Source organism: Galeopterus variegatus, unplaced genomic scaffold (assembly GCF_000696425.1).
Source record: "Galeopterus variegatus unplaced genomic scaffold, G_variegatus-3.0.2 Scaffold1794, whole genome shotgun sequence".
Taxonomy (NCBI): Eukaryota; Metazoa; Chordata; class Mammalia; order Dermoptera; family Cynocephalidae; genus Galeopterus; species Galeopterus variegatus.
Genome location: NW_007727905.1, coordinates 88,102 through 101,258, shown reverse-complemented (window position 1 = coordinate 101,258; position 13,157 = coordinate 88,102). Strand labels below are relative to the sequence as shown.

General features: G+C 42.0%; 1 protein-coding gene across 3 annotated transcripts in view; it reads left to right on the top strand.

The window, feature by feature from the left end:
- The window catches only part of CHRDL1 (chordin-like 1), a 109,019-nt gene that overhangs the window by 53,413 nt on the left and 42,449 nt on the right, over window positions 1-13,157 (top strand). For 2 of the 3 annotated variants that reach the window (XM_008578985.1, XM_008578984.1), the window contains exon 5: window positions 12,568-12,710. In XM_008578985.1, coding sequence (XP_008577207.1) covers window positions 12,568-12,710 — 143 coding nt within the window. Of the gene's footprint in view, window positions 1-12,564; window positions 12,711-13,157 lie in introns of all 3 variants that reach the window. The other variant, XM_008578983.1, reaches the window with a different exon arrangement.

Genomic DNA, 13,157 nt, shown 5'->3' with positions numbered 1-13,157 from the left:
GACTTGGGAAATGCTGGTGTAGGCAATACAAAGGAATGCTTGACTGAACTCCCCACTGTCTCATCCAGATGCCTCACATTGTTTCTCTAAATGCTGCTTGAGGGTAGTGACTAATTTGTCCATTTCAAAGGGTCATTGACCTTCAAAAAAAGCCTGGCTCCCAAAGGATTAGAACTAACCAAGTAATAGTAGAACTCATTCTTAATTTATTTAGGGAGAACAGGAAAGCAGTGAGTGACATATGCTACCATAAAACCTGTCATTAACAATGAGGTGTCATGTAGAATAACAGCTTTAACATTTTCATTGCAACTATAAATCCATTTATTACACCTTTTCGTAATTAGAAATTTTAAAATCCATACTAAAGTAGCAAAGGAATAATACAACCCTATCAGATCCACCGAGGAAGGGGTTCTTTTTTTTTTATCTGTACGGCGTTTTTTTTTTTGTGTGTGTGTGTGTGTGTGTGTGTATGTGAGTGAATTGATTTGTTTTTTGTTTTTATTTTTTTTTAGCTCCCACCAATAAGTGAGAACATGTGGTATTTCTTTTTCTCTGCCTGACTCGTTTCACTCAGTATTATTCTTTCAAGGTCCATCCATGTTGTTGCAAATGGCAGTATTTCATTCATTTTTATAGCTGAGTAGTATTCCATTGTGTAGATATACCACATTTTCTGTATCCACTCATCCGATGATGGACATTTGGGTTGATTCCAGCTCTTGGCTATTGTGAAGAGTGCTGCAATGAACATTGGGAAACAGGTATACCTTCGACTTGATGTTTTCCATTCCTTTGGGTATATTCCCAGCAGTGGGATAGCTGGGTCGTATGGTAGATCTATCTTCAGCTGTTTGAGGAGCCTCCAAACCATTTTCCATAGGGGTTGTACCATTTTGCATTCCCACCAACAATGTATGAGAGTTCCTTTTTCTCCGCAACCATGCCAGCATTTATCTTTCAGCGTCTTTTGGATTTTTGCCATCCTAACTGGGGTGAGATGGTATCTCAGTGTGGTTTTGATTTGCATTTCCTGGATGCTGAGTGATGTTGAGCATTTTTTCATATGACTGTTGGCCATTTGTATATCTTCTTTAGAGAAATGCCTGCTTAGCTCTTTTGCCCATTTTTTAATTGGGTTGCTTGTTTGCGGAGAAACAGGAACTCTCATACATTGTTGGTGGGAATGCAAAATGGTGCAACCCCTATGGAAAATGGTTTGGAGGTTCCTCAAACAGTTGCAGATAGATCTACCATATGACCCAGCTATCCCACTGCTGGGAATATATCCAAAGGAATGGAAATCATCAAGTCGAAGGTATACCTGTTTCCCAATGTTCATTGCAGCACTCTTCACAATAGCACCGAGGAAGGGGTTCTTTCTGTTTGGCTATATTATCCAAGATTTGAGATTGAAGAATTAGCCTCTGAAAACAGAGGGATTTGTGATTTTTCTTTTTCAATTATTGAACTAGATTTTAGTGGTCTTTTCTAGCCCTCATGTTTTCTGGCTCTGGGTAAAATTAAGACACCTAAATTTGAATCCTTGCTTTGGCACTAAATAACAGTGGCCTCTTTGCATCTTTGGACCCTTATCCATCTGTCAAAAGAGAAGGCCATTTCCAGTCTTCTTTTGGAGATATACGTGGGAAACCCTAGGAGGCTTATGTAATGAGATTGGAATGGTCCATGGGCTGAATAATAGAGCTGATGATAAAGCTGTTCAGTAAAGTGGAAGAAATTTTGACGGGAAAGAACATAGAGGTTCCCTCGGAAGATTGGATTATGAGAAACTTCCACCAGTAGGTGCTCTCAGCACATAGAAAGCTGAAAAATGAGTATGCATAGCCCTAGAGCCCTAGAATCTGGATAGAGTTGCCTGCAAAGACCTGGTACTACTGAAGTGAAACCCGCAGTCATCTTGTTTGTATTGCCATAGTGAGGGTACCTCTTTGGGATCATGGAACACTTATAATCTGATAGAACTCATGGACCCTTTTCCCGGAAGAATGCATGTACCCTCATACACTCAAAATATTATAACTCACTTCAGAATCACTTTTGAGAGTCAGTCACACTTATTTCTTTCCAGCTATCTGGGCCTCAAATGAGGAACCGCTTTGCCCCTGGATGTGCATGTTTATATCTTACTGGAATTAATAATAGACTGTCAACATTCAAGCATATGTCACTATTTGAATGTTTGCTTTTCTAGAGCCAGCGGGAGATAGAGAAGTACAGGACATAAGCCCTGTCTCTTTTGTACTTATTGATCACTTAGAAAGCAGTATACATGTTATCAGGTGCTAAACTGTAGGGTACAGACAGACCATTTGAGTTGCTGCAAGAAATCAGAGTGTGTTAGATGGACCCTGGGAGCTGGGTAGGATATGAGTAAGCAAAGAGTAGTCTGTGGGGGTGGTTGGGTCTAGCATGAGTGAAGGCAGAGTAGGCAAGGAGCACAGAGAGGGCAGGGGCTGGCCAGTCTGAAGCAGAGCATTCTTTAGCCAAGTAGCACGTCTTCAGGGGATGCATCTGTAAGATGTGCTTCACGACCCTGGCTGGGCCACGCTGTGATGTGGCTCCATACATGGCGCTTTAGCCCTTGGGTGCTTGCCCACAGGCGGGTGACTGACATTGCAAGGGTAGAATTGCTACCTGAAAAGCAGCAAATCACAAGCTGAGGGACCTTTTCTGACTTGACAGAACCTCTATGGGATGTAGTAAGCTCTGAACACTGGACCGCCAGAGCAACCACAGTTACAAGTCTCTTTTTTGCCCTTGGATGGAAGGCACTTGGTAAGCTGGAGATACTCATAACCAATTGGCTGTGTTGCACATAGCTTCTTTACTCCCTGAGCCTTTTAAAAATATATAATCATGTTTGTTCTTACCATATCCCTGTGAAGCAGAAGCAGGTGAAATGCTTACACCCAACACACACACACATACTCAGAAACACAGAAAGTTCTTTAGAAACTGAGGCCCAGAGATGCAAAGTGACAGCAATCCCATCATACAGCAAGCCAATAGTACAATCTAGCCAAGAACACATGTGCTCCCTCCACCAAAATAAAGACCCAAATCTATGCCCAGTCTTCAAGCACCCCCTGCTTCACAGAGATATGATCTCTTCTGGCATAAACTCTTTCCTCAAGCCATCCTTCCCAGCTGTATGCCTGACAAGACAGCATATTCAGGCAGGGTCAGCTACTGACTGACAGCAGCTGAAATGTTAACGGAAGTGGGATGAAAAACAGCACACAGATGGGGTCTGGATGAGGAGGGGGAGAACTGGGATTAGACCAGGGTGTGAGCTTTCAGCGCCCTCTTCCACTCTCTTCTTTCCAGCTGGAGCGGCAGATGACTGTTTCCTCTCACTCGGCACCTTCTTGGTTGGGACAGAGTGTTGTGTCTGTCTGTTTAGTTGGAGAGTGATCTGCTGAATCTGCTACAAGAATTTCCTGGTCTGAGACCCCACTGGGAGTTGGGCCGGGGTGGGAGTAGGGAGGCCACTAGTCTTGCTGAAGATGGGGCCCACACAGGGTCTCCTTGAAGATTCCAAGCAGGAGAATTTCCCCTGCATTAGCCCCTCCTGTAGCTCAGCTGTCTGGCAGGCCCACCCCATCTCCCAAGGCGTACAACCCATGGCCAGGGGTACTGGGCAAAATTATGACCTGATATTGATCCCTCTACCCCTTTGTGGTTCTCCCTTTTTAAAAAATGTACATTTCCCTTCTTCACCTGCCTCCCTGTTACCAGGGTACAGAGCATCTTCATTTTGTCCAAGCTTGCCTCATTCTGATAGTCAGCCTTTGTGTCTGCATTGTAAGATGCTTAGCAGTTTAGTTGTTTTTTTTTTTTTTTTTTTTTGGTAACAGCTTTATTGAGATATAATTCACATGCTATAAAATTCACCCTTTTAAAGTATACAGTTTAGTTGGTTTTAGTGTATTCACAAGATATTGCAACCATCACCACTATCTAATTCCAGACTATTTTAATCATCCCCCCAAAGAAGCCCCATACCTACTAGCAGTCACTCCCCATTCTGCCCTTCTCCGAGCTCCTGGCATCCACTACTCTACTTCTGTTTCTATGGATTTGCCTATTCTGTATATTTCATATAAATGGAGTCATACAACATGTGATGTTTTGTAACTGGCATCTTTCACTTCACATAAAGTTTTCAAGCTCCATCCATTATAAATGAATAATATTGCATTGTATGAATATACCGTATTTTGTTCATTCATCTGTGGATGAACATTTGGGTTGTTTTCACCTTTTGACTATTGTGAATAATGCTACTATAAACTTTCATGTATAAGTATCTGTTTGAGCCCCTGCTTTCAGTACTCTTGCGTATGTACCTAGGAGTGAAATTGTTGGTTCATATGTAACTCTGTTTAACTTTTTGAGGAACTGCTAGACTGTTTTCCAAAGCAACTGTACCATTTTACATTTTTACGTTCTCAGCAGCAGTGTATAATGGTTCTAATTTCTCCAGATCCTTGCCAACAGTTCCTATTATTTTCTTTTTTATTATAGATATCCTAGTGGATGTGAAGTGGTATTTCAATGTGTTTTCTTTGTTTTCCCTCCCAGGGCCTTTCTATTTATTGGGAGACTGTTCCAGTCTTCTGTACCTGTTGCTGAGAATGTATTAAACCTCTGGGAAACATGAGGCCCTTCTCTAACTAATGCTTGAACCTGGGGGTATGTCAGGCATTCTGGCAGAGCAGAGAGAAAGAGAGTTTAGGGACATGGCAAACTTGCCACCTTTGGAAGCTCCACCATAGCAGGAGCAGTCTGCTCCATTGATTGGTTTCCCTTCCCACAGGGAGACCACCAAGTGCAGAAGTTGTTAGGCAAGGCTTCCTTGAAGAGGTGAGACTAGAGCTGGGCCATGAAGGATGGTGAAGAAGGTAAGAAGGTTGGTGAAGGGAGAAATGGAGAGGCATCCTAAGCTGAAATTATGAAATCCTTTCTGAAAAGCGGCTCAGATACTGACCTCAACGAAGATGAAACTCAGACCAGTCAACAATCACTTTTGTTTAAAAATTCTAGAAAACATGCAGCAGGAGAGGAGACTGGAAATGATAGCTAAAATAAATACAGTGGGAGAGTTAGCTGAGGAGTTCAGTTTTTTTCTCTCTTCCTTGCCTTTTAGGAGCACTCATAATCACAAGTATATTCATTACCCTTCTCACCAGTAAATCCACCTGCGTGGAGCCCTCAGGAAATCTAAAGCAGAGTCTGTAGGTTTGGTAAATGGTCTGACCAGAACTCGCCTGCTTGGTTGAAGAAACCACACCTGGTGGGCTCCTCACTGAGATGAGGGGAATGGGGCACATGGTGTCAGCTGAGAGCTGGGGCATTAAAGGATTCTCAGTGAATGTGATTGCTCAGAAGTGATTCTCTAGTTACCACCCAGAATCTGGCAAGTTTTGAGAAGTTCTACGGGGCAGTGAAAGACTATTCACTGCATAGGGGTAAAACAAATCTTGTCAGTGTGTTGCAGTTATTGAGAATTTCTAACAGTTATGGCGCATAATACTGATTGGAGACTAAGTGTCACTGCTATGGAGTTCAGCATGAGCCTTATACAGAGTCAGGGTCTGCCAGTGTGGTAAGAGGATGGTGACTATAAGGACTAGGCAGCCCCACATCTCTTCCCTTGCCAGCCTGTTTTCTGCCTTCCAGAAACCCTATCACTTATAGCTACTAGTAATCTAGCCATAATAGCATTTGTTGAGCACTGATAGGTACCCAGTACTATGCTGAGAACAATGTATATCTTATCTCATTAGATCCTCACAATGACGTATGAGGTATGTACTATTATCATACCCATTTTATAGATGGGGAAATTAAGGCTCAGAGATGTTAAGTGATTTACTCAGCTAATAAGCAAAAACTAATTAGTAGTAGAGCTTTCATTTGAACCCAAATGGAACATTCTGAAGTAAGGCCTTTCCTCCCACTACAACAGGTCTTGGCAGCTGCATTTTCAGCAAGTTCCCTCACATGAGTCCTAAGTTCTGGAAAGTTCTATAGTCCTTGCCCTGGGCTTTACAGCCTCATTATGGATAAAGCATCAAAGGCCCATGTTACAGTGTAACTATTTAGAAGAGGACCCTGTTTTAAAGAGAACTATGCAGCCTATCAGCCAAGTGCAAGTCAATCAATCATGGTTTCCCATTGGCACCTTGGTATGGATTAGTTAATGGGATTAGTGCTGAGGTCCCCTAGCTGGACCTCAATATGATGGGCTACAGGAGAGTTACGTTTTTATGGAGGAAGAGAGTTGGGGGTAGATCTGGAAATCATAGGACTCTGCAAGAAAAGCAGACCTAGTTAAGTCATCACATCAAGAAAGGGCAAAAAGAGTGATAGCCCAAATTTATACAATTTCTTTAAAACTTTTTAAGAAAGGAATGTAACAGTCCCTGCTTTCCCCCAGATGGAAGTACTGATTAATGTCAGTAGGATAGAACCCCCTCACCGGAATAAGACAGAAACAGAGTCATAACTAGGGTCAGTCCCCCTAGTAACCGTATCCTTATTGATGCAGTTGATACTCCATCCCACTTGACATTGTTTGGCAATTTGTGATAATATGACCTCTCTTCCATTATGAACCTTTACGTGTTATTTAAATGCATTATCATTAACATCGTTTTGTGCCTATCCCACCAATGACAGCGGGATCCTCCCTGGGTTTGTTGTTGTTGTTGTTTTGTTTTGTTTTGTTTTGTTGGTGGCTGGCCAGTATGGGATCTGAACCCTTGATCTTGGTGACATAACACCACACTATAACCAAATGAGGTAACCATCCAGCCCGAGGATCCTCCTTGAAGTCAGGGAAATGTCTTATTTACCTTTGTAGCTTTAACCCAGCGTAGTGCCAGGTACTATCAAGGTATAGTCAAGGACCTATTGGTTGAGTATAGTCAAAGACCTCCATAAGTGCTTGTTGAATGAAGAACAAGAGGGAAACAGTGTCAACTCGTATTCCCACAGTGCCTACCATACACATAAGTACAAAGCAAATGCCTTTTAATTAATTGTCCAGTCATCCATGGAAACTAGGAATATCCCTTCATGTTCTTCAAGTTCATAGCTTTATTTTCTGTGCTTTCTTTCTAGACCAACAACATCTATTATTTACTGTGATTATTGTTATGTACTGGATACCTTTGGGCTTTTTAAAATAAATTATTTCTAAACCTTATAGCCATGTTAGGTAGATGGCATATTCATTTTGAAAATGAAGAAACCAAGGTACAAAGAGATTAAGTTGCCTTCCCAAAATCACAGAGCAAAAACATCCCAAAGCTAGTGTCTTAGTCCATTTGGACTGCTATAACAAAATAGCATAAACTGGGTGGCTTATAAACAACAAAAATGTATTCCTCATGGTTCTGGATGCTGAGAAGTCCAAGATCAAGGTGCTGACAGATGTGGTGTCTCGTGAGGGCCCACTTTCTGGTTCGTAGAGGATGCCTTTTTGCTGCATCTTCACGTGGTGGAAGAAGCAAACAAGATCCCTTGGGCCTATTTTATAAAGGTACTAATCCCATTTATGAGGGCTCCACCATCATGGCTCCACCTCCCAAAGGTCCTGCCTCCTAATACCATAACCTTGGGGGTTAAGGATTTCAACTTATGAATTTGGAGGGACAAAAATATTCATATCATAGCAGCTGCAACCCCAGAGACCAATGTTTGGAGACCCCAGAGAACAGGCTCAATTCTTTTCTTGTGCATCATTGCAAGACATAGAGCTGAAAAAACACCATGTGCAAACAGCGTCCTATTCCAGGCATTCCTTTCCTAGCCTTTTTGCTAGTCTCTCTTCTGCCTTGTATTTCTGAGACCTGAAGTAGAGCCCATTGGACTATACAGTTCTGTTTTGTTGCATGTGTGTGTCTCTGTCTCACAGATAATTAAAGGAAACATATCCTCTTCTTTCAAGCATTTACCTTCTTCTCCATATCCCTCCTCCACATCCACCCCCAAGATGGCCTGCAGATATGCTTGGGCTATGCCAGTAGAATGACAGAGAACCAGAGAAACATTAGAATCAGGCTCAACCATCTGAAGTAGGAACCAGAGTAACGATAGCAAAGACAAAAGAAGGGATAGCTTAGCATTGAGGAGATAAGCAACCAATCTTTGGAAGCTCTGGGGTGGTCTTCATTTATCCCTTAACACTGGGAGTTGATGTACGGTACAGCAGTGGATATTTTTAAGAGTTTGCTTAAGATGTTCACTTTTTATAAAATATTTTTCTTAAAATTTTCAATCTATAAAAATCATACTTCTCTAAATGTTTAGTTCTAATGTTACCGATATTGTAAAACTTTTTGCCCATAAATTAGAATTACTTACTTTCTTTGCTGTGGCATACATATGTATATATTCATTTATATATATTTGGGGAGCAGGATGTCCATATTTAATATAGAACTCGATAATTTGGCAGTGGTTTTTTGGCGTTAATTTCCTCCTCTGTGTTGTAAAGATATAAAACATTGTTTTTTTTTTTGTCTTTTGTCTTTTTCCGTGTCCGGCAACGGATCGCAACCCTCAGTGTTGCCCCCGTACTGGACCGGGGACCGGCAACGGGATCGCAAGCCTCGGTGTTGCTCCCGCGCCTCGCTCAGCCAGCGAGCGGGAACCGGTCTGTATGTGGGATCCGAACCCTCGGACGGGAGCGCCGCCGCGCCTCCCAAGCGGCACACTATCCAGTGCGTCACCGGGCCGGCCCATACAAGCTGCCTTTCTGAGTAGCCAAGAACTGCCCCACTAAGAAAATGGAAATTCAGTGGTGGGGAGAGTGGGAAAGAGAGCAACCAGCATGAGGACGTTGGGTTCCAGAGAGAGAAAAGAAGGGTAGTGCCAAGGGGGAGAGAATAGTGTACCAAAGGAAGTGGAGTAGGACCACAGACTTCTTGGTAAAATATGTAGCCTCTCATAGAAGTCCTGAGATTGTAAAATCTAATTGCAAAAGGACAACCATTTAACCTGAAGGAGTGGATCGCTAATGGTGGCATTTTAGGCATCAGTGAGAGAAAATGTGGTACGAGATATTTAGGATAAGGGGATGTTTTCTGAGCACCCCAGAAATCATAGTTCTACTTAAATATAAGACCATCCTTCAGAAGGGGAGAATAAACCACTAAACCACTTCTTTTCCAACAAACACATCTGTAGTCATATGGCTTAGCACTTGTCTGCTTATCCCACGATGTGCTTCCTCCACCCCTCCTCATAGTGCTCTGTGGGAATTTGGCTGGAAACAGGGGAGTTGGGAGAGCCTAGAAGCCATGCAGCCTGGTTATTTCTGTTGTGGCATTCTCCTGAGGGGCCCTGGGGCTCAACTTTGTTTCAGACTGATTTTCTGCCAGTTTGGGGCCAGGAACACTGAATGTGTTCCAAGGATGGTTGGTTAGAAGCCCAGCTACCTTGGTAAACCTGGAACGGATAGGGTAGAGTATGAGATGGCTTTCCTTGCTTCTGTGGTTGGGAAGCATGCTGTGATTGGCCCTCTAAAGATTCAAGGGAAGATTTGAGTCCCATATCCCATTCTTAGATAGAAAAATTGAGGCCCAAAGAGGTGAAGTGGCTTGTGAAAGGTTATGTATGGGGAGTTGGTACCTGAGCTTGGATTCTGACTCAGTGATCCTGACCCAAAGTTTTAACACCCATTGTGTGAAGACAGCACAAACTTGAAGGCAGGAAAACTGTACTTCTAAGTTGACTCTCCTATTAAATAGCTGTGTGACATGGGTCAGATCTGGTATCAGTAGTCTCATTCCATAATTCTCCCCCCCCACACACACACATTCACATACACCATTAAGGATGTTAGAAGAATGAAATGAAAATAAATGAGAAGATGCTAAAATAATTTTATTGCATGTAACTAGTCTTAAGCATGACCATAATTGGTTTCTTTTTCTTTGATTTTGTTTTGTCTTCCTCCCTTTTGCTTTCTCCCCATCTCCTGTTGAGTAGTTTAATAGACTCCAATGCCAGGCTACTCAGAAGACTATTACGAGAATACTCTTAAGGTCATGCTTCCACTGGAAAACCTCACCCTGCAATTGCCTTGCCATTGATCCCTTAGTGGAAGGCCCGGTGTAAAAATCAATCCATATTCTTTTGTAGCAAAATAACTCCAAACTTTTTTTTTCTGGTTTGGTATTCCAAAGATCTGGCAGCTTCTGTAAGACTCATGGCAAAAAATTGTTTTGTAGGTCATTGTAGTTTTCTTTCACCACAAAATGCTGAGATTTGGAATAATTGGAGCCCAGGGGGCAAATGGCCCTGCTCCTGTCCTTTCTCCAATGGGTTTCACTCATGTCTGCCAGCTGCAGCTGTCTGGCTGAATGCACTCATGGGCAGAGGCAGGACTCTTAGCCCAGGCAGAGGGTCAGTTAGTATGAGTTAAACTCTAGGAGCTAAAGCGTCTTTTTGAGGCAAAATTTAGAAACTTTCCTTGTGTCCTGCAAGAGGTCATTAATAAGTAGTTAACACCCAAGGAGTGAGATACTTCAGAAATTGAGGCTAGATCAACTTATATAGCAAAGTATAGAATTGAGTTGGTTACCTAAATATTTGAAGCCAAAGAAAGTGTGATATCTGTTTTCTGGGTATTTTATGCCACAACATTCTAGAAAGACAACACAGCCTCCATGTTCCATTGGTTTGGGCTAGTCTTTTAAACTAAATGGTCCCTTCCTTGTTACCGGTTTGAAGTGATTGGCACCCTTCTTGATAGTGGCTAGAAGAGAAGATTCTAGAATCAATCAGGTCAATTCATATCCTGGTGCTGCCATGTTGAAGTTGTGTGGCCTTGGGCAATTCAATTAATTTCTTAAGTCTTAGTTTCCTCATCAGCAAAATGGGCAAAATTATAATGTCTACATCAGAACGTAAGAGCCAATGAGATAATGTGTGTAAAGGCACTCACCGTGTGCCCAGCATAAAGTTAGTGCTCTGTAAATGTTAACTGTTGTTACATTATTATTATTATTGTTGGTATTATTGTTATTATTAGGCTTTATTATTTTCACTACATCCTGAGAATAATTTCATTCTGTTTTTTTTTAAACAGCTGCATTGAGGCATAGTTAACCCACTATAAATTGGACTCATATTCATTATAGTTTTGACTGATGGAAAGAAAGGATAGTTCAACTCTCTAAGCCTTTCCCTAAGGAACCACGCAACTCCCCTGATTTCTCTTCTTCCTCTATCCTGCAGCTGGCACTTTCCAAGCTCTGTTTGCATTTATTGTGAATTCATGCATCAATGATTAGTTTAGTCTTGGAACTTGTTCACTGTTGTTTGATGTGTGTGTGTGTGTGTGTGTGTGCATGTGTACACATGCAGCATTTACTTTAAGGAAGTCCAGAGTAAAGACTTCTAGAGACTGTTAACTTAGAGTCGGCTCACTGAGTGCACTGACTTTTTGTTACATGGCAACCCTGTGGTAGACTCTACAGAGAAAAGAGACATGTAAAGTTCCCAGTCCTCATAAAGTAATAGATACGCATGCATACATAGATTGATAGAAGTTGAAATTTAGGATTAGGAGGCCAGATTTTGATTCCCTTTTTCATCAGTGACTAGTTTTGTGACTTCAGTTATGTCATCCAACCTCAGCGTCTTGTTTCGCTCAAATGAAAAATGAAGGAAAGAATCTACCCTATTTGATTCACAGGGCTGTTAATGAGCCTGGCTCCATTGTACTAATATACGTGAAAGCTCTTCAAAATGGTTTGCTAGGTTACTATAATTCACAAATATGAGTTCCAATAATATCCAAGTGCCAAATTGTGTGCTTCAAATATCAGATGCCTTAAGAGGTCCAGATTGTGGGCTGGGAATGCTATTAGGGAGGGCTTCTTGGAGGAAAGGGGACATGAGCTGAGCCTTCAAAATCAGATAGGACTTCAATAGGCGGGGAAGAGTAGAGGGAAGGATTGAAAATAAGCAAAAACTACAGAGGCTGGAACAAGCATATGACGATTCTTGAAAAAAGTTCATGGAATAATGGAATCAAAAGGTAATACAAATTTTTCCATGAACTTTTCCAAGACCCCTCGTACAAGCACATAACTAGTGATATAAAACATGGGGAGAGGATAAAGTTACTACGGTAGTTATAACAGATGGTTCCTCTTCTGAAGGAACAAAGGGAAAAGATTAGAGGTAGCATGGACTCCTTCCTTTCATTTAGGACTATTAGCACCATCAAGGCACTGGCCTTGCCCTTATTCTCTGATCTCTCTCTAATGCTTATTACAATGCCTGGCACATAGTAGGTGCTCAATAAGTGCTCAACAAATGAATGAATGGATAGATGGTGATGTCATCTGCTGTTCTTGTCTGGCTGCTTTAATATTATCTAAAATCATTAGCCATTGGAGCAGGGACTGTCTTTCAACTCCCTCTATGTTGTACAGCCCCATCTGCTGTTGGTATTTATGAAATTCTTTGCAATGATGCCAGTACTTGGTGTGGTTTTTCTCCACCCTGTTCCAGAAGACTCCTTACCCCCAATGAACAATAAGGTGACCAGCAAGTCGTGTGAGTACAATGGAACCACTTACCAACATGGAGAGCTATTCATGGCCGAAGGACTCTTTCAGAACCGGCAACCCAATCAATGCACCCAGTGCAGCTGTTCGGTAAGACCCTGCATCTTAATGTCCCTGCTAGTCACTACCTGAATAAGAAAGCTTCCTCTGTACTTGTACTTTCCATTTGAGCCTACACTGTAAGATGTTTGAATAAAAAGTGAGTTGCATTTAAATCATAAGCCTCCCTGCCAATCCAACCCCCCAGATCTTATTAACCCTGAAAAACTCTGTGGTATTCCAGTCTTAAAGTTGTAGGACTGCTTAAATGGGCGAAAATGAGCTGTCTGTCTTGATCTGCATTCCTTGTCATAGCAGTTACACCACCAAAGACTTCATCCAAAGGACTCACAATCATTTGATGCCTTGGGAATGCTATGGGTGAAAAAGTCACTGTCACCATGTAGGGCCATTCAGTCCAACTCACGAGAAAATGAGGTGTGTGTTGTTTCCCATCTCTGAAGTATTCTACTAACCAGTTAACTCCTGGTACCCTGC